The sequence below is a fragment of the Rhinatrema bivittatum genome, chromosome 10, assembly GCF_901001135.1.
Source record: "Rhinatrema bivittatum chromosome 10, aRhiBiv1.1, whole genome shotgun sequence".
Classification (NCBI taxonomy): Eukaryota; Metazoa; Chordata; class Amphibia; order Gymnophiona; family Rhinatrematidae; genus Rhinatrema; species Rhinatrema bivittatum.
Window position 1 is genome coordinate 125,174,218 of NC_042624.1, and position 19,517 is coordinate 125,193,734.

Consider the following 19,517-nt stretch of genomic DNA (forward strand, 5'->3'; position numbering starts at 1 on the left):
TTCACCTGCACCATCAGCTTCTGAATACAAACCTGCCCTGCATTGTGTTGAACTGGACACAGAGATACCCTAGCAACTGAGATGGCTAAAGACTGTTCTTGGTCAGTGTCACCATCTAACCGAGCTCCTGCAACAAGGAGACCACCTTGCATGAGACCAGAAGGCTCTCTTCCAAATCAGCCAGTCATCCAAATACGGGTGAAACAATCCCACCACTGTCACCATAACCTTGGGGGAAAAAGTTCTGGGCATGGTGGCCAGATCAAAAGGCAGCGCTCGAAACTGATGTCCCAAAAATGTGAATTGCAGAAAACAAATGATGCTCTAGTTGGACAGGAATATGCAAGGATGCCTCTTGACAGGTCCAAGAATGTCAAACTCCCCCAACTGCTTGACCATCACTGAGTGCAAGGTTTCCATGTGAAAATGAGTCACTCAAATGAGTGATGACCCCTTTGAGATCCAGAATGGGCACAATGAAATAAATGGAATACTGGCCCATATTTTCTTGAGACATGAACACTGGAACCACAGCCCTCAGATTGAGGAGTGGCAGGGAGACACCATGAACACATCCCAAGGAACACTGTGAAACTCCAGTGCCTATCCATCTCATATCACCTCCAGGACCCACTGGACTGACATGATTTCGACTCACCTCTGATGAGAGGCGATCCCCTATCTCCTGTTCCTGGGGATGTGTCATCTTCATTGGCATGTTCGGGGGTTCCAATATCCGAGCCTGCACCCCATCTGGGCTGTCTGGGACGAAAGAACTGAGACATACCAAAAGGTTGAGTCCTCTGAAAGGCTGCTCCTCCGAGGTCAAAAGTGTTTGGATCCCCTAGCACGACCTCTCATGCCATAGGGGTGTGGCGTCTGCTTCTTATCCTCCAGTAACCAAGGAATTGGGTCTCGCCCCACTTATTAGCCAGTTTCTCAAACTCACTCCCAAACAAGAGTGAACCTTTAAAGGGTATCTTCGTAAGGTTAGACTTGGAGGTCACATCAGCCAACCAATTTCTCAGCTATAATTGACGCCTGGTTGCTATTACCAAAGGCACCACTCTGGCTGAGGTGCAGACCAGGTCGCAGCCTGCATCTGCTAAAAAGGTGGCTGCTGGCTCCATCACTGCCCTATAAGTCACACCAGATTCATCAGCCTCCTGAGAGAGAAGTAAAAAGGAGCGAGCTACCAGGGAACAAGAACTGATCTGCAAAGACATTGCCACGTCTTCAAATGCTTGCTTAAGGATGGCCTCAATTCTCCTATTGTGCGCATCCTTCAACGCTGCTCCTCCCTCTACGGGGATATTCACCCGCTTGGTGCCAGCACACACAAGCACATCCACTTACAGAAAGTGTAACTGCTCTCTTGCAGCTGGATCCAGGAGGTACAGTCCTTCCAAGACTCATCCCCCTTTGAAATTAGTTTCTGGGCACCCCACTCAAAATCAATTCTTGAACAGCCTCCATAATAGGGGAAAAACAAGAGGCTTTACGCAAAGAAATCAAAATGGGATTTTTCTTTGGCTCAGACATGGATTCAGCCCCAGGGATGCCCAACATTTTCAATTTCTTTGAAATCAGAGCCAGTAACTCATCTTTATGAAAGAACCACAACAGAGTCCTCTACGGTTCCAATCCCAGAGGAATTTCCCTATCCTCTAGGGAGTAGGGATCAGCTTAGTCATCCGTGCCATCCAGGTCCCTATAGACCAGCCGATCTAGGTGTACTTCAATGCTTAACTGCAGCCCCAGGCTTGTGGGAAGTCACCACCTGTCAAGAATGGTCAGAGCGGAGGACTGAGCCTGAAGAAAGGAACTGCAACCCTTGAAAAAATCCCACCCAAGAAAAGGCAGAAGGATCCATGCCAAAACCAGGAGGCACCTGCCTGTGCCCACTGATGAACCAGTTAGGGGAGTTCCAGAGTCAGGCACATCTTTACCCAGGCTCTCAGACTGGGAAGGAAGTTCAGATGAAGGCAATTCCCCCTGAGCCTCCAAGCAGCACTGACACAAGTTAGAGGGAACAACTGGTTGAGATGTCCGAATATGACAAGCAGCAGAGAGGATAACGATGCTTAGGTTCCATCGGTCTGTCAGTACACTAACAGGCAACTGAAAAGTGTGGCTAGCTGTATTTGGGCTGCAAAAGAATTAGGCATCCAAAAATTAAGCGCACAACCCTGTGCCTCAAGCACCCAAAAACTAATCGCCCTCAATGCCGCTCAGATTGCGCATACAGCTATGTACACGCCTCAAACAGACGCTGCTACCAACTGCACGCTCAAGCAGGCGCCCAACTAAGCGTCCAAAAATTGGGCGCATAACTAGACGCACAACCCAACGGTCCTGAAGAGGGCAGCCTAATACACAGGAAAATGCGCACACTTCAGGGAACACTTCTTGTCCTAAATTTAAACTCCAAACTGTAGATTTGCACCTCTTCCATCTGCTGGAGAAGGAGAAACACTGAGGGACTGCAGGTGGCGCTGTCTCTTATGTAGCAGAGCCTCAGTTTTTGTTCTCTGCCTCTCTCTGCTGGTAGGGATGCAAAACCCACTTGTCTAGACTGATCTGGGGGTTTGAACAGGAATCACAATTTCTACACAGAGGCAGGTAGTTTATAAAGTATATGTATAGTGTTTTAATAATACTTGTGCATGAAATTAAAGTTACCAATTCACTCAGTTCAGCTCATTTAAACCCTTTAGCACTTCCACACTTCCCAACCAAAAGCTGCAGACAGGCAAGTCCAATTTCAATTGTGCTGTGCAAATCAGTTTGTTTTTCTAAAATAGCAACTTCCGCACCTAGTTCTTGACCCCAGCCCGGAACATCTCTGGACTAGTCCTTTTATGCACCAGTAAAATCACGCACAAAACCAATTCCATTCTTTCTTTCCATGTTTATAAAATAGCATGCACGTGAATACATGCTACTTATACTCATGTAAGCTATTCTATGTGGAACCTCTTTGAAAACTCATAAGTTTGTACCTGAGGTAAGGGTGCGTGAAATTACTTGCCCAAGATCCCAAGGAGTGTGAGCGAGATTTTAACCCTGGCTTCCCTGGCTCTTAGCCTGCTGCTCTAGCCATCTCACGCATACCACACAATGGACATTTGTGGATAGGAGTGCTGGCACTCAGCAGCAAAAGGGTTTCAGCTATGCCGTGTAAACCCAGACAAACTCCCTTAAAATGGCTGTTAGATGCCACCAGAAACTACAATGAAGCTAAGAGGCAAGACAGCAGCTCTAACCAGTGAGTCCATCACAGCAGCGCCAGCTGGGCCTCCCGGATCAGTATGGGGACAGCTCTAAGCACTGCTAGTGGGTCCTCCTGCTAGATCCAGTAAGTATCCTTTGCTCCTCCCAGCATTACTGCATGTGTGTATACACTAAGACGTCAACAAAGCCTAGGACAGTAACAACAGAATTTAGGAATGTAAAACTGAGCGTTGAATATTTCTCTGCCAACCACTTACATTCTGCTTGTACAACTATGCGAGCACAGATAAAAAAGGGAGTCGATGAAGGTGTTTCGGGGGTTGGTTTCTAAATTTTAGTTAATGAGCACATATATCACTCTCCACTAAAGTTATGTTTACAAGTCTGTTTGGAAATAGCAGCCCTAACGTTATCAGAGTATATTCAGCAGGACATATGCACCCAGATATTGTCATCACTTGCTCGCTTACTGAATATCCAAGACCCTCCAGTCTGTCCAGCTGAGATTCATAATTGTCTGACCGTGGTGGTTCTGATATTATGAGTCGTTCACTTTGGGCATTTGTACGTTCAGAGCTGCCCATCCACCACGAGCAGGGAATGGTCAGAGATCGGAGGAGGGAAAGTATGTACAGGCCATTTCATTTCCATGGCTATATCTACACCTGCTTCAAAGCCAAACTCAATATTTCATCCCACTAGCAAAATCATTCCATTCCCTCATACTCTGCCAATAATCTATAAAGTGCTGAATGATTTTTAAAAAGCTGGCTCAAATTTACAAGAGTATTAAATGCATTTCAAATTTATCGCCTTTCCCAAAGTAACCCAAGGCGATTTAGAGAGAAGTACATACATTAAAAATAAGCACAAATATACAAAAACAACCCCTAAAAACAAATAGCCAAATAAGACTAAAACACCAAAAATCTACAAAACTAACACAAAGCAAGTCTTGAGGATGTGAATGAAATGAAATGAAGAGAAAAGGCATGGGGGTGGTTTGCGGGAATGATGGCTACTACCCTTATTCAATAAACATTCACAAGGTTAATGCGACTCCAACATTGCTCTATGCTTCAACGGCAAGAGGAAATGTGGGAAAAAAGATCTGCATTCACAAATAAGCGTGGGAGTAGCTTGCTTGTTACAGCGGTTACTATCCCAAACCAAATTAGCCTGATGCTTCACTTTCACTGCATATCCAAGCAGCTCTCTGCTTCAGTGGCAGGGTGGGAATGAAGAAAAGAGGATTTATATTCAAACAACTAACAAGGACTAAATCGCACAGGCGAACCAATTAAGCCAGATACTTCACTTTGAATACATATACAGAGCAGCTCACTGCTTCAATGGCAGGAGGGAATGAAGAAAAGAGGATTTATATTCAGACAACAACCAACAAGGACTAAATTGCACAGGCTGGGTTAACAAATAGGCTTGGGAGTAGCTTGCTTATTGCAGTGGTTGCTACCCCTGGCCATTTAGGCTTGATACTTCACATTGATGCAGCTCTGGCACTGCTCTCTACATCAATGGTGGGGTGGAAGGAAATTGGAACCAAAAAGTTACCAATAAGGGCCCTGACTTCAGCAGTCAGAGTAACAGATAAGTATGAGAAAAATAAGTACAAAAGCTTGCTGGGCAGACTGGATGGGCCATTTGGTCTTCTTCTGCCGTCATTTCTATGTTTCTATATTAACACATGAATCTGAGGGTAATCAGCAGTTCTGAACGACAACATGCCGCCTTGGCAGCTTCTGATCCTCTGAAATCACCGTGCAGTGCTTAGTGCACCACACGGATCATTCTACCCAGACTGAGTTTCCTGTGCATCGCTTTCTCTCCTTGCCACCTTGCCACTGCTTCCAGTTCTCAGCTCACCTTGTCAAACGGGATCCCATATTTCTTCAGGATGAATGGGGATATCAAAGTCATCTTGTGACGGAGAAAGGCCTCACAGTTCTGCGCACTGCCAGGGAAGAAGCCTGCGTAACAGTGAGAAAACAGGCTGAAGACCTCAGTCTGTGTGAGGGCATCTTATCGTATGTGCCTGTCCCTTACACAAGAGACAGGCTCTGTCCTAGCTGATCACAGTTTCCCTTCCAAATTGGACCCATCAGCTACTCCATCTCTCCTCCCCCCTTTCCCAGGGAGAGCAGCAGTCTCTCCTCATCCCTGTACAATACATTTAAAAGACAAACACACGGCAAGCTTTGAGCACAGAAAATAGCTACAGTTTAGCATTCTGATTTTGGCCTGACAAACTGGAGACGAAATGCTTCCATCCATACCTTTTGCAAGTCGCTCTAGCCTTTTCCCATGCTCAGGGGGCACGGTGTACCTATAAGGAGACAACAGAAGCTCAGGTCCAATCAAGCTTTGCTGCAGGAAGGAGAGTGGGTAAAAAACCTGAGCCTGCCCTACATGCGTCCCTGCTGGCTCATGAAATGTTCCCGGAGCACTGAATCCCACTGACTCCTGGCAGCCAAGTATCCCCTACAGCACTTGTAATGCTCCAGCCAACTCACACCTCCCCAGGTGGAATAATTAGGCAATTATTGAACACCAGTACATTAGTGAGAGGAACTCTGGTTTCAGATAAAAGCCAAAAGGTTGCAAGACTGAGCATTATGGGCACCTTTGCAGCACTGCCACAATATCCCTCAACCAACTGCACAAGAGAATATTTAGAATCTGATTTAAAAAGCAAACATGCAATGCTATAGCAATAGCAAACGTGCAGCAGAGATCCGCCGCAGCTCACCTGGTGCAGGGTTGGCCTAAGGAACACCTAAACTAACAAGCTGCATGGGAAGCACTCAAAGCCCCCTCAGTATCTTCCAAATTTTAACACAAGAGATGGGACGGAGACACATACGAAGCAGCTTTCCTGCTCTCGGCTTTTCAGTTACCCAACGGGATCGGCTCAGTACAGACTTTCGCAGTCTTTGCGCTCATTACCAGGACTTAGGCTCTCCAAAGTGCAGATAGTTGATGCTGTAGAGATCCATGTCTTCAGTGTGCCAAGCAAAGGAGGTCTTCCACATGCCAAAATACAGGTAGGGGGTGTTCACCCCCTCGATAGTGATCCCACTTTCACTTTCCACCACATCCAGGATGGTGTTCAAATGCCCAATGTTCCACTCATCCACGTGCTGCAAGACAAGCAATTACAGATCACAATACCCAGTGCACGGAGAAGGTGCTCAGCGCCCCACCTTGCCCTCCTTTTATACGCTGTGATTACCTTTATGCTGGGCTTCAGATGCTGCTGGTATTGGGCTGACGTGCAGATTTGGTTGTGGCAATAAGCAGGCAAAAAAGGAAAATTGGTTCTTACCTGCTAATTTTTGTTCCTGTAGTACCACGGATCAGTCCAGACTCCTGGGTTTTGCCTCCCCTCCAGCAGATGGAGACAGAGAAAGTTTTGACAGTATACAGATTATCAAAGCCCGAATAAAACAAATCTGGATCAAGTTTGCTTAACCATAAATGTAACCAAAAAATGTAATATCAACTTGAAAGATGAATGAGATAACACAACCAACTTGGGGGGAGCTGGGTTCATAAAAAAGAACCAGAAACATAGTAGGCTGCTAAGAGAGCAAAACGAGCAGAATAAGCGGAGCAGGACCAAGAACCCAAGAGTGGTGGGCGTCTGGACTGATCCATGGTACTACAGGAACGAAAATTAGCAGGTAAGGAATAATTTTCTTTTCCCTGTACGTACCAGGATCAGTCCAGACGGTGGGATGTCCCAAAGCTTCCCTAAACCGGGTGGGCCCCTGAGAGGCCTGCTCTGAGCACCTGCTCGCCAAGTTGCCCAGAGTCTGAAGACGGGAGGTGCAGCCGATAATGTCTCGCAAAGGTGTGCAGCGATTTCCATGTTGCTGCTCGACAAATCTCCTGAGGGGAGACAGAGCGAACTTCCGCCCAGGATGCCGACTGCGAGCGGGTAGAATGAGCCTTGATACCACAAGGAAGAGTCCATCCCGCTCCAACGTAGGAGACCGAAATGCTGTCCTTTAGCCACCTAGTGATCGTTGTCTTCGACGCCTGTGAACCCTTCTTCGGACGTGACCATAGAACGAACAAGTGGTCAGTAACCCTGAAGTCATTGGTAGCCTCAAGATAGCGAAGTAACGTACGCTTGACATCCAGGAGACGAATGGCCCTCGACTCGTTGGACGCGAAGGATGGAAGTTCCACCGTCTGATTCAGATGGAAAGCCGATACGACCTTCGGGAGGAATGAGGGAACGGTGTGGAGTAAGACGCCCGAATCTGTGAAACGGAGATAGGGTTCCCTGCAGGACAAAGCTTGGAGCTCCGAAATACGCCGAGCGGAGCAGATGGCAATGAGGAAGACGGTCTTGAGCGTGAGGTCTTTAAGAGTAGCTCCACGGAGAGGTTCGAAGGGCGGACCTGATAAGGCCCGAAGAACTAAGTTGAGGCTCCAGGAGGGGCACGGGTCCCTCACCGGAGGACGCAAGTGCTTGACTCCCCTGAGAAAACGGGCAATGTCCGGCTGGAGAAGTAGAGAGCCTCCAGGCTGTACCAGGGAGCTCAGGGCAGCCACCTGTACGCGAATGGAATTATAGGAAAGGCCCTTATCCAGCCCATCCTGAAGAAACTGTAGGATCTGCAGATGACACAAAATTGTTCAGAGTAGTTAAATCACAAGCAGATTGTGATAAATTGCAGGAAGACCTTGTGAGACTGGAAAATTGGGCATCCAAATGGCAGATGAAATTTAATGTGGATAAGTGCAAGGTGATGCATATAGGGAAAAATAACCCATGCTATAATTACACGATGTTGGGTTCCATATTAGGTGCTATAACCCAAGAAAGAGATCTAGGTGTCATAGTGGATAACACATTGAAATCGTCGGTTCAGTGTGCTGCGGCAGTCAAAAAAGCAAACAGAATGTTGGGAATTATTAGAAAAGGAATGATGAATAAAACGGAAAATGTCATAATGCCTCTGTATCGCTCCATGGTGAGACCGCACCTTGAATACTGTGTACAATTCTGGTCGCCGCATCTCAAAAAAAGATATAATTGCGATGGAGAAGGTACAGAGAAGGGCTACCAAAATGATAAGGGGAATGGAACAACTCCCCTATGAGGAAAGACTAAAGAGGTTAGGACTTTTCAGCTTGGAGAAGAGACGACTGAGGGGGGATATGATAGAGGTGTTTAAAATCATGAGAGGTCTAGAACGGGTAGATGTGAATCGGTTATTTACTCTTTCGGATAGTAGAAAGACTAGGGGACACTCCATGAAGTTAGCATGGGGCACATTTAAAACTAATCGGAGAAAGTTCTTTTTTACTCAACGCACAATTAAACTCTGGAATTTGTTGCCAGAGAATGTGGTTCGTGCAGTTAGTATAGCTGTGTTTAAAAAAGGATTGGATAAGTTCTTGGAGGAGAAGTCCATTACCTGCTATTAAGTTCACTTAGAGAATAGCCACTGCCATTAGCAATGGTTACATGGAATGGACTTGGTTTTTGGGTGCTTGCCAGGTTCTTGTGGCCTGGATTGGCCACTGTTGGAGACGGGATGCTGGGCTTGATGGACCCTTGGTCTGACCCAGTATGGCATGTTCTTATCTGTGATACTGACGCCCTCGTGGTCCGAATGTCCCATTTGGAGCACCACATCTCGAAAACCTTCCAGACTCGGACGTAAGCTACCGAGGTAGACGTCTTCCGAGCCCGCAGCAGAGTCGAAACTACTGCCTCCGGGTATCCTCTGCGTCTGAGGCGCCGCCTCTCAAAAGCCAGGCCGCAAGACAGAAGAGTTCTGCCTGCTCGAAAAATACCGGTCCCTGGTGCAGTAGACGAGGGAGATGGCCCAGTCGTATTGGGCCGTCTATTGCTAGTTGGAGCAGGTCTGCAAACCAGGGTCGGCGGGGCCACTCTCGGGCGACGAAGATCACGCTTCTCCGATGATTTTCGATCCGGTGGAGCACTCTGCCCACCAGGGGCCAAGATGGGAAAGCGTAGAGAAGATGTGGCGGCCACGGGAGAACCAGCGCATCCACTCCCTCTGCGCCGCACTCCCTCCTGCGACTGAAGAAGCGGGCGGCTTTGGCGTTGATCGAGGTCGCCATCAGGATCAAGATTTGGTGGAGAAAGCTCCCCCCCCTCCTCATCAGGCCGCGCTGAGAAAGAATCCCCAGCGCGCTGCAAATTCAAGATGGCCGACCTTCCTGCCAAAGGCGGCGAAGTGGCCGGCCCGCGCCACCCGGGCTGCTGAGAAGAAAGGAAGGAAAAAGTACTGAGGGGCTGCGAGGTGCCTTCCCCTCCGGGGAGATACCTAGCGCAGATCCCCTCTCTAGAAATCCGCGACCCCGGCTCGCCGCAGGCCATATACCGGGATCACCGGGGAAGGAGCGGAAAGGCCGCGGGGGGGGGGGGGTGGGAGGCCCAGAGGAGGAGGAGAGAAGGTGCCGCGGGGGGCCCAATCGGCCGGCGCTGCCCGCTCGAGAACCGCTCCGAGGGTGCAGGGGAATGACCCTCCCTGCAGCTGCGGCCCGGGGAATGCCCGTCTCGGGGCCGCGGGGCGGAAAGCTGAGGTGGAGAGGCCGGCACCACCGGCTTCCACGAGGCACCCGCTCACAAATCCCACCTAGACGCGAGGAAAAATAAGAAAACAAACACAGCAGTTTAACTTACCCTGGGGCTAGGCAGGAGGAGAAAACAGAGAGAGAAAAATGTAAAGGAGAAAAAAAAAGCCACGCCTCCCCAAAAATTGTCTTTTTTTTTTAACTTTAAAACTTGATCCAAAATGTTCTCAAGAAAAAACAGAGAAGAAGGAAGCAGAAGAACTAAATCCCTGCTACTCTGGGGGAACAACCAGTTCCCTTACTCGCATCTGCTGGAGTCAGAAAGATACTGAGCTCCTGCGGAGGGCGTACTGGCCTATATGGGGAATCCCTCGAAGTCTGTTCTGACTCCATCTGCTGGACGGGGGACATAACCCACCGTCTGGACTGATCCTGCTACGTACAGGGAAAAAAAAGTTTTCAGTTCAGATTTTTCCTGTCTGCCTTCAGGGAACAGGCAAACTTTCTTTCAGCCTTTCTACCTCTTCAATGAGAAGGACCAGGCCTGGCACCCTACTTGTAACCTTCCCTTTAACATAACAGACTCCACCAACTACCCAGTTTATATTTCTTTCATCTTCCAAACTGATTAACCTGCTCAGCAATCCCCTATGTGGAAGAGTGTCAAAGGTCTTCCTGAAATCCAGGTAGGCCACATCTACTACTCTTGCCATCTCAGAAGAATTCAAATTAGTTTGCTTGGTTATCTTGGAATCTGTAAGCCACTGGCTTCAAGGTTTTGCACCTTTTCTTCCGCAGTGTTTCTATGACTTTGCCTGCTGCACATCCTTTGTTTCTACCTCTGGTTGTGTCCCATTTCCGGTCATACACTGAAGCGAGCTGTGAGGGGTACAGGAAGGACCTCCACTGGTCCCTGGAACGCACCCCATCAGGCTCTTTGCCTTGTCTACTTGTAATCATGACAATACCTTGAAGATTACGTCCTCAGCAGATGCCCCACCAGTTTCTTCTATTCTTGTGTGAATTTGGAAGGGAAGTATTTCTCTTGATCCTCCTCCAGTTCCCCTTTAAGCCACTTTATGTCTCTAAATAAAGTTGCAGCCCTGTCTTTACTGCCTGGAGTCTTAGAAAGAGCAGTAAGCCTAGCAATCTTCCATTATTTCTTGGTCTGCTTGTTCCACTCTTACTGCTCTGACAAAGCTGCGTTTACATTTCCATAGTTTCTGTATTCCCCAAATCCTAAGCTCCTGACAAAGCTTCCTCAGCAAAGTCCATCCTACTGCTTGGTTCCCCATTACCTGCGGGCCCTGCGATTTACCTGGTCCTACAGGTGGTTCCCCATTACCCGCGGGCCCTGCGACTTACCTGGTCATACAGGTGGTTCCCCATTACCTGCGGGCCCTGCGATTTACCTGGTCCTACAGGTGGTTCCCCATTACCTGCGGGCCCTGCGATTTACCTGGTCCTACAGGTGGTTCCCCATTACCTGCGGGCCCTGTGATTTACCTGGTCATACAGGTGGTTCCCCATTACCTGCGGGCCCTGTGATTTACCTGGTCATACAGGTGGTTCCCCATTACCCGCGGGCCCTGTGACTTACCTGGTCATACAGGTGGTTCCCCATTACCCGCGGGCCCTGCGATTTACCTGGTCCTACAGGTGGTTCCCCATTACCCGCGGGCCCTGCGATTTACCTGGTCCTACAGGTGGTTCCCCATTACCCGTGGGCCCTGCGATTTACCTGGTCCTACAGGTGGTTCCCCATTACCCGCGGGCCCTGCGATTTACCTGGTCCTACAGGTGGTTCCCCATTACCCGCGGGCCCTGCGATTTACCTGGTCCTACAGGTGGTTCCCCATTACCCGCGGGCCCTGTGACTTACCTGGTCATACAGGTGGTTCCCCATTACCCGCGGGCCCTGCGATTTACCTGGTCCTACAGGTGGTTCCCCATTACCCGCGGGCCCTGGTGATTTACCTGGTCCTACAGGTGGTTCCCCATTACCTGCGGGCCCTGCGATTTACCTGGTCCTACAGGTGGTTCCCCATTACCTGCGGGCCCTGCGATTTACCTGGTCCTACAGGTGGTTCCCCATTACCCGCGGGCCCTGCGATTTACCTGGTCATACAGGTGGTTCCCCATTACCCGCGGGCCCTGCGATTTACCTGGTCCTACAGGTGGTTCCCCATTACCCGCGGGCCCTGCGATTTACCTGGTCCTACAGGTGGTTCCCCATTACCTGCGGGCCCTGCGATTTACCTGGTCCTACAGGTGGTTCCCCATTACCTGCGGGCCCTGCGATTTACCTGGTCCTACAGGTGGTTCCCCATTACCTGCGGGCCCTGCGATTTACCTGGTCCTACAGGTGGTTCCCCATTACCTGCGGGCCCTGTGACTTACCTGGTCCTACAGGTGGTTCCCCATTACCTGCGGGCCCTGTGATTTACCTGGTCCTACAGGTGGTTCCCCATTACCTGCGGGCCCTGCGATTTACCTGGTCCTACAGGTGGTTCCCCATTACCTGCGGGCCCTGTGATTTACCTGGTCCTACAGGTGATTCCCCATTACCCGCGGACCCTGTGATTTACCTGGTCCTACAGGTGGTTCCCCATTACCCCGCGGGCCCTGTGACTTACCTGGTCCTACAGGTGGTTCCCCATTACCCGCGGACCCTGTGATTTACCTGGTCCTACAGGTGGTTCCCCATTACCTGCAGGCCCTGTGACTTACCTGGTCATACAGGTGATTCCCCATTACCCGCGGTCCCTGCGATTTACCTGGTCATACAGGTGGTTCCCCATTACCCGCGGGCCCTGTGACTTACCTGGTCATATAGGTGGTTCCCCATTACCTGCAGGCCTTGTGACTTACCTGGTCATACAGGTGATTCCCCATTACCCGCGGGCCCTGCGATTTACCTGGTCCTACAGGTGGTTCCCCATTACCTGCGGACCCTGTGATTTACCTGGTCCTACAGGTGGTTCCCCATTACCTGCGGACCCTGTGATTTACCTGGTCCTACAGGTGGTTCCCCATTACCTGCGGACCCTGTGATTTACCTGGTCCTACAGGTGGTTCCCCATTACCTGCGGACCCTGTGATTTACCTGGTCCTACAGGTGGTTCCCCATTACCCGCGGGCCCTGTGACTTACCTGGTCCTACAGGTGGTTCCCCATTACCCGCGGACCCTGTGATTTACCTGGTCCTACAGGTGGTTCCCCATTACCTGCAGGCCCTGTGACTTACCTGGTCATACAGGGTGCCATTCACATCTGCACCATAGATAGGGGCATTGAAGGTCAGGTTCTTCCAGTACTTGCGCTCCAGGTCCTCAAAGTCTGTATAGCGAGGGGTGCAATACCTGCTCAATAATACAAACACCTGTGTTACTGCAGCACAGAAAAGTCTTAAATCCTCCTCACGTCAATGCTGTACTGTAACACAAACCTCTATGCACTAAAATGCCAAGCTTTGTGCTGTAATCAAGTTACCTTCCTCACACAGAATAGCATGAGCTCCTCCTCCCAACAGTTGACACTGCCCCTACAGCAAGGCTAGCAAGCAGAGCCCGGTGCTCCTGGGCCCATCAGGGCTGCTGCCTTTTCTCCTTGCAACTAGAGGACAGCAGCTTCTTGGCTGAACACTTGAAAAAACAAAAGTTTAACTCCAAAGCTTCTGTTTGCAGCTGCTAACCCCTCTCATCCAGGGGACACACCTAGCCAGTCAGGTTTTCAGGATAGCCACCCTGAATATGAACATGAGAAATTGCCATGCTGGGTCAGAGCAAGGGTCCATCAAGCCCAGCATCCTGTTTCCAACAGAGGCCAAAACCAGGCCACATGAACCTGGCAATTACCCAAACACTAAGAAGATCCCATGCTACTGATGCAATTAATAGCAGTGGCTGTTCCCTAAGTAAACTTGATTAATAGCATGAGGTAAATTTGCATAGTGCATGAAAATCTCAAGCATACATTCCTTGTGGCTATCCTGAAAACCTGACTGCTAGGTGTATCCCCAGGACGGGGTTGAGAACTCCTGCTTTTCATCAATTCTTACTGCTCTTATCTGATAAGAACAGCAGTCACTTTACTCCATGCACGGCTGAAGGGGGGGAACAGAGCAAGCACATCTCTGGCAGCTTTAATTTGCACCTCTGAGAGTGGCTTCACTCAGAGGGATGGCCTTCCAAGGTACCTAACATCTCAGGGAGCTTCTCTAATCTTCTTGATCTTTTTTTTGTCAGACTGCAGGTTTGCACCTCTACCATCTGCTGGAGCCAGAGAAACACTGAGGGACTGCAGGTGGCGCTGTCTCTTATGTAGCCTGAAACGTTTTAGTTCTCTGCCGCCTCTGCTGGTAGGGATGCAAAACCCACTTGTCTGGACTGATCTGGGGGTTCGAACAGGGACATCATGCATGCACATGTGCTTCTTCTGGCCTCTTACTTGTCACTGTTGGCAGTCCTGCGGAACTCCCGGACGGTCATCGGTTTCTTCTGGATGTTATACTGTGTGAAGAGGCCGGACTGGCCTGTCACCACCTGCTGGATGGGTGCAGGTATGATTACGTCATCAATGTCATCATAAGTGGCACGTGGCTTCCACTCCTTGGGAGGGATTACCTGCAGAAAGCCAGCAACACCTGGTGACCTCAAAACACAACACAGTGTACAGCCCCCCAGACAATCTCCCCAGTGTACAGCCCCCCCTGCAGCACTAACTCACCTGCTTTCCTCTGACCGTACCCAGGGAGACTATGAGCAAGTCCCTGACTGGGCGAGCACATTCTAAAGCCTAACCTTCTACTATCACACTTAAGACCCTCTGGGTTTGACGAGATCTTGGTCCACTCCTCGTAGAACAGAGCCAGCCTGCCCCCTATCATTGGACCAGCCTCACATCACTGGGTAGATTTGGCTCCACCTTCACCTTGGGAAGAGCCATCTCTATCCGACCTTCACCCTCGAAAGGGCTTGTTCCAGGATGGTTATCTGCCCAAGGACTGCCTCTATGTACTCCAATGCTCTGAGCGGCCGAAATCGTCAAATCCCTCTGAAGCAGGAACGAGGAGGAAAGGAATTTCCTTTCGGCTTTTCTTCAGGCAATTTATGGACCGAGAAGCTTGATCTCCTCCTCCAAGTCCTTGCCAAAGACCAATTTCCCTTTAAAGGGTAAAGCTCCCAGCTGAGGCTTTGATGAAACGTCGGCCGACCAATTCCTCAACCAGAGGAGTCTCCGGGCTAAGACCGACATCAGAGTCCTGGAGGAGGTCCTGATGAGATCATACAAGGCATCCGCACTATATGCTACTTCGGCTTCCAGCTGCTCTGCTTGTTTCATCTCAGATTCAGACGAGGACCTGTCAGACTGTAACTGCTGCATGCAGCGTAAGCCGGCCCTCAACTGCTACACAGCAGCTCGAACACCAAGGGCAGACACCTAAAACATTTTTTTGAGGTGCACTTCCAGCTTCCTATCCTGAAGGTCCTTCAGAGCAGTAGAATGGTCTTCTTAACAGCCGAAACAGATGCATCCACCTTTGGGACCTTCAGAAGCTCAAGCGTATCCTCTGGCAAAGGATACAGCTTATCCATGGCCCTGCCTTCAGGTCTGTTTCGGGAGTATCCCACACCCTAAACAGCAACGCGCTGACCAACTTGTGAAATGGAAAATACCTTGTTGGACCCCGGAGGCCAACCATGACAGGGTCCACTGCTCCCACTTCCAATTCCTCTTACGGGACCTCCACACCCATTCCTCCAGAACAGCAGGTATCAGGGGACCCAGCTCCTCCTTGTGGACCAACTATATCACCTTGGGATCATCGCCATCAACGGCCAGGTTCTTCAACACCTGATCTGGGTCCTGACCCACCAAACACGGATCCGACCCCGGAGGGTCTTGCACTTGCAGATTATCTGCTTCTGAAGCCTCGGAGCTCTCCACGGCAGGCGTCGGTGCCCCTAGGACTCACCTGACCCTCATTGCCCCAGAGGACCTGGGTCTCTGTCGGCCTTATCTAAGCCTCCTTTTCAGCTGCACGGCCTTCCTGGCCTTATAAGCTTTGTGTAATAAAAGAACAAAATCTGAGGAGAAAGTAGAAGAGGCATCCGAGTCCTGCTGGGGGTCCTCTTCACTTCCTGATGGGAGACCCCACCACTGGGGAGTCTCCCATCAGGAGAAGGGAAATCCCCATCCCCCTCAGCAGCCTGCACAGCAGCCCTGAAGTTGGACAAGGGGGCTACCGTTCCCATGCTTAGTGGGAAGGCACTGCCGGCAGGTGAGAGCCTCTCAGGCTCATGGCAACTGGCCAATTTATTTACTGCCACGCTCCCTGAAGCGCCCTCCCCACCAGAGAGGCACCAGGAGCATGTGCCGTCACGGGAGAGATGCAGGCGTCTCCACAAGCCGAACCACACTGCATGAACTCCGGCACCGAGCAGGAGGAGCAGGAAAGCTGCCGGAGGGACGGGGAAGAACTGAGGCGAACGATCGGTTAAGCAGCAGAGCTGGGGTAAAGATGTGCTGTCCCACGGCAACCCCTATTCATTCCCTCCTGGCAATTAAACAAGTACTTCCCTCAGAGAAGAATGGCTGCAGGCTCAGAGGGCGAGGGAACCGGGACCCCCAGTTTTCAGCCCTGTCCAGCAATGAAGGAGCGAGCAACAAAGGGTCCCCGACCCCTTGCTGTCTGCCTCACAAACCAGGGGACATGGCCCCACCAAGACCTAACCACCCCCTGGGAGGCAAGTCCCCTTAAATCCTGTAGTCTAACTGGTCAGACTGCAGGCTTTACACCTCCACCATCTGCTGAAGACAGAAACACTGAGGGACTGCAGGTGCACCAGCAGGTTAGGTGACAGTGTCAATAAAACTCTCTGTCTCCATCTGCTGGAGAGGAGGCTGGACTGCTCTGGATACCTATAGGGAGGAGCATATACAATTTCCAGAGTTAAAACATCAGCTCCCTCTCTGTGTGTCCCAAGCATGCTCACTGATATCAGCTTTACAGCCCTACGTGAAAAATCTCTCTCTGGTTGATGCACATCATCTCAGTCCCCACTGTGTACCATTGCCTTTGGATTTCTGCATCCCAGAAGCTGGTGCATTTGTTTTTTGTGCATTGAACCCTAGCAAGACGTTGACCACTCTTCAAGCTAAGATCACTTCATTCTGTCAGCTCCCTCACAAGTCTCCATTCGGCTACTAATCAGGGTCACCTAAGAGAAATCTTCATGAGCTTTGCTGTAACTGATGAGAATGATGAATTTTGGTTTTGTATTTTTTTCAGGGGTAGGGGTTGTAGTTTTCATCTGGGGTGCTGAGTAGCTGATTTGGGTAGTAGCTTACATTTTTCTTCATGCATTAGCTATGCTATTTTATGTGCTTGTTTTATGCTTTATTGTAGATGCATGATTTCATGATATTGTATTGTGTGCGCATGTTGTAAGTCGCTTTGGGAAGTCTTTTCAGACCAAAAAGACCCCTCCAACTTTTACAAAACTCGGCCGCCAGAATCTTAAATACCAAACCATCAGAACACATAACCCCAGTCTTAAGATTTACAGTGGCTCCCAATCTAAAAACCTCTCTCTAATCCATAAAACTCTGTCCAATGATAAGATGGAATGGCAGAGTGCAGCACAAGATCAGCCAGCAATGGATGCAGACAAAGAGCCTCATCAATAGCAGGTGCACAGTTGTGGAACTCACTCCCTCAAGAGCTTAGAACAGAACCCAACACATTGAAAAAGAGTCTTAAAACCTGGCCTTTTAAACAAGTCTTGCTCAGAGGAATGGATCAAGGTCACAGCTACTTTCTTGCTCTACTGGACATTTCAGCAGCTTTTGACACCATAAATCACACCCACCTCCTTGCCCGCCTAACCGACATTGGCCTTTCCGGCACAGCCCTTAAGTGGTTCTCATCCTACCTCGACAATAGGAAATTCACCGTGAAAATAGGCAATGCTGAGTCCTCCCACTACGCCCTCACCCAAGGAGTCCCCCAAGGCTCCTCCCTCTCCTCTACCCTCTAACATTTACCTCACCCCCTTGTGCAAACTCTTATCAGAACTTGGCCTCAAATTCTCTCTCTACGCTGATGATGTGCAAATCATCATACCCATTCAAGGTTCCCTCTCTGACACCCTTGAATCCTGGGGAAACCATCTCGCTGCCATCAACTCCTTACTTACCAACCTCCACCTCGCTCTAAACACTGCCAAAACTGAACTCCTCCTCATATCCCATCACCCCCCTACCAATCCCGCACTCACAATCGACTCTGCTATCAAGATTCCTCATGCACAGCCCTGCGCAAGGAACCTGGGGGTCCTAATCGACCAACAACTGAACTTCAAAAAACATATCAGTGCCATACTCAAAGAGGGTTTCTTCAAACTTAAAGTCTTAAAAAACCTGAAACCTCTCCTTCACACTAGTGACTTCCGCACTGTCGTCCAGGCTACACTGGCATCCAAGATGGATTACTGTAACTCCCTCTTACTTGGCCTACCCTACTCCTCCTTAAAGCCCCTCCATATGCTACAGAACACTGTAGCCAGAACCCTCTCCAACGCTCACAAATACGACCACATTTCCCCTATACTGAAGGACCTACACTGGCTCCCTATTCCCTCCCGCATCCTCTTTAAATCCCTGACCATTATCCATAAAGCCTTATATTCCCATCACTCCAACTGGCTGGCAGATCCCCTCCAATTTGCCTGCTCGAATCGGCCGACAAGGACCACTAACAAAGGGTCCCTCCATGTGCCATCCCTAAAGAAAGCGCACCTCACAGCTACAAGGGACCGGGCGCTCTCCATTGCTGGACCTATGCACTGGAACTCACTCCCAACCCACCTCAGACTTGAACCTTGCATCACCAAATTCAGAGCCCAGCTCAAAACCCTTGATGAATATTGAATTGTGATGGATCATGACCAGAATTTGACTATGACCTTGTTCTTATGACATTATAGTTCACTTGTTGTTTGTTCCTATGCTTCTCTGCTCTCCTTATGGTTTTTTGTACTCTTTACCCTTCCCCTGTTACTTGTAATTTCCGTTGCTTTTGTTCCATGTAAACCGAGGTGATGTTTCGACTAACACCGGTATAGAAGACTCTTTAAATAAATAAATAAAATAAGTCTTCACTTAACAACTGCCAATACATCTTTCCTTACAATTGCAATGCTTTCAATTTATTTAATCTCTCAGAATATTTTATTTTGAATGTTATTTACATCAAATGTTATAATATTTGTATTTAAGATATTGACATTTTAACTATGTGATTGTTTAATGTGCTTAGTTTTACTTAATTGTTTATTTTATATTATTTTGTTTTATTGCTTCATTGTAAACCGCTGTGATATACATTTTGAACGTCAGTATATAAAAACGAATAAACAAACAGAAATAACCACTCTGCAATATCACCTCCAAATATATTGACTAGAATCGGCCCCAGTGCCAATCCCTGAAGTACTGCACAGATCACCCATCTTTCCTCTAAGTGAACTCCATTCACCACTACGCAACCAGTTCCTAGACCAGTGAGCCACACTGGAGCCCACATCTATGCTGCTCAGTGTATTTATAAGCTTGTGATGCATAAATGTCAACAGCTTTGCTGAAATCCAAGTACGCCACACCCAGTGTCTCCCTGGGTTTGTCCAGCATGATCTCCCTCT

At 49.2% G+C, this 19,517-nt stretch overlaps 1 protein-coding gene across 4 annotated transcripts in view; it reads right to left on the bottom strand.

Moving 5' to 3' along the window:
• KDM4A (lysine demethylase 4A) overlaps window positions 1–19,517 on the bottom strand; it is a 106,391-nt gene that overhangs the window by 80,467 nt on the left and 6,407 nt on the right. For all 4 annotated transcript variants that reach the window (XM_029618738.1, XM_029618739.1, XM_029618743.1 and 1 more), the window contains exons 3-7: window positions 14,263–14,438; window positions 13,061–13,175; window positions 6,199–6,392; window positions 5,529–5,578; window positions 5,119–5,222 (exon numbers count right to left, since the gene is read on the bottom strand). In XM_029618738.1, coding sequence (XP_029474598.1) covers window positions 5,119–5,222; window positions 5,529–5,578; window positions 6,199–6,392; window positions 13,061–13,175; window positions 14,263–14,438 — 639 coding nt within the window. The remainder of the gene's footprint in view (window positions 1–5,118; window positions 5,223–5,528; window positions 5,579–6,198; window positions 6,393–13,060; window positions 13,176–14,262; window positions 14,439–19,517) is intronic.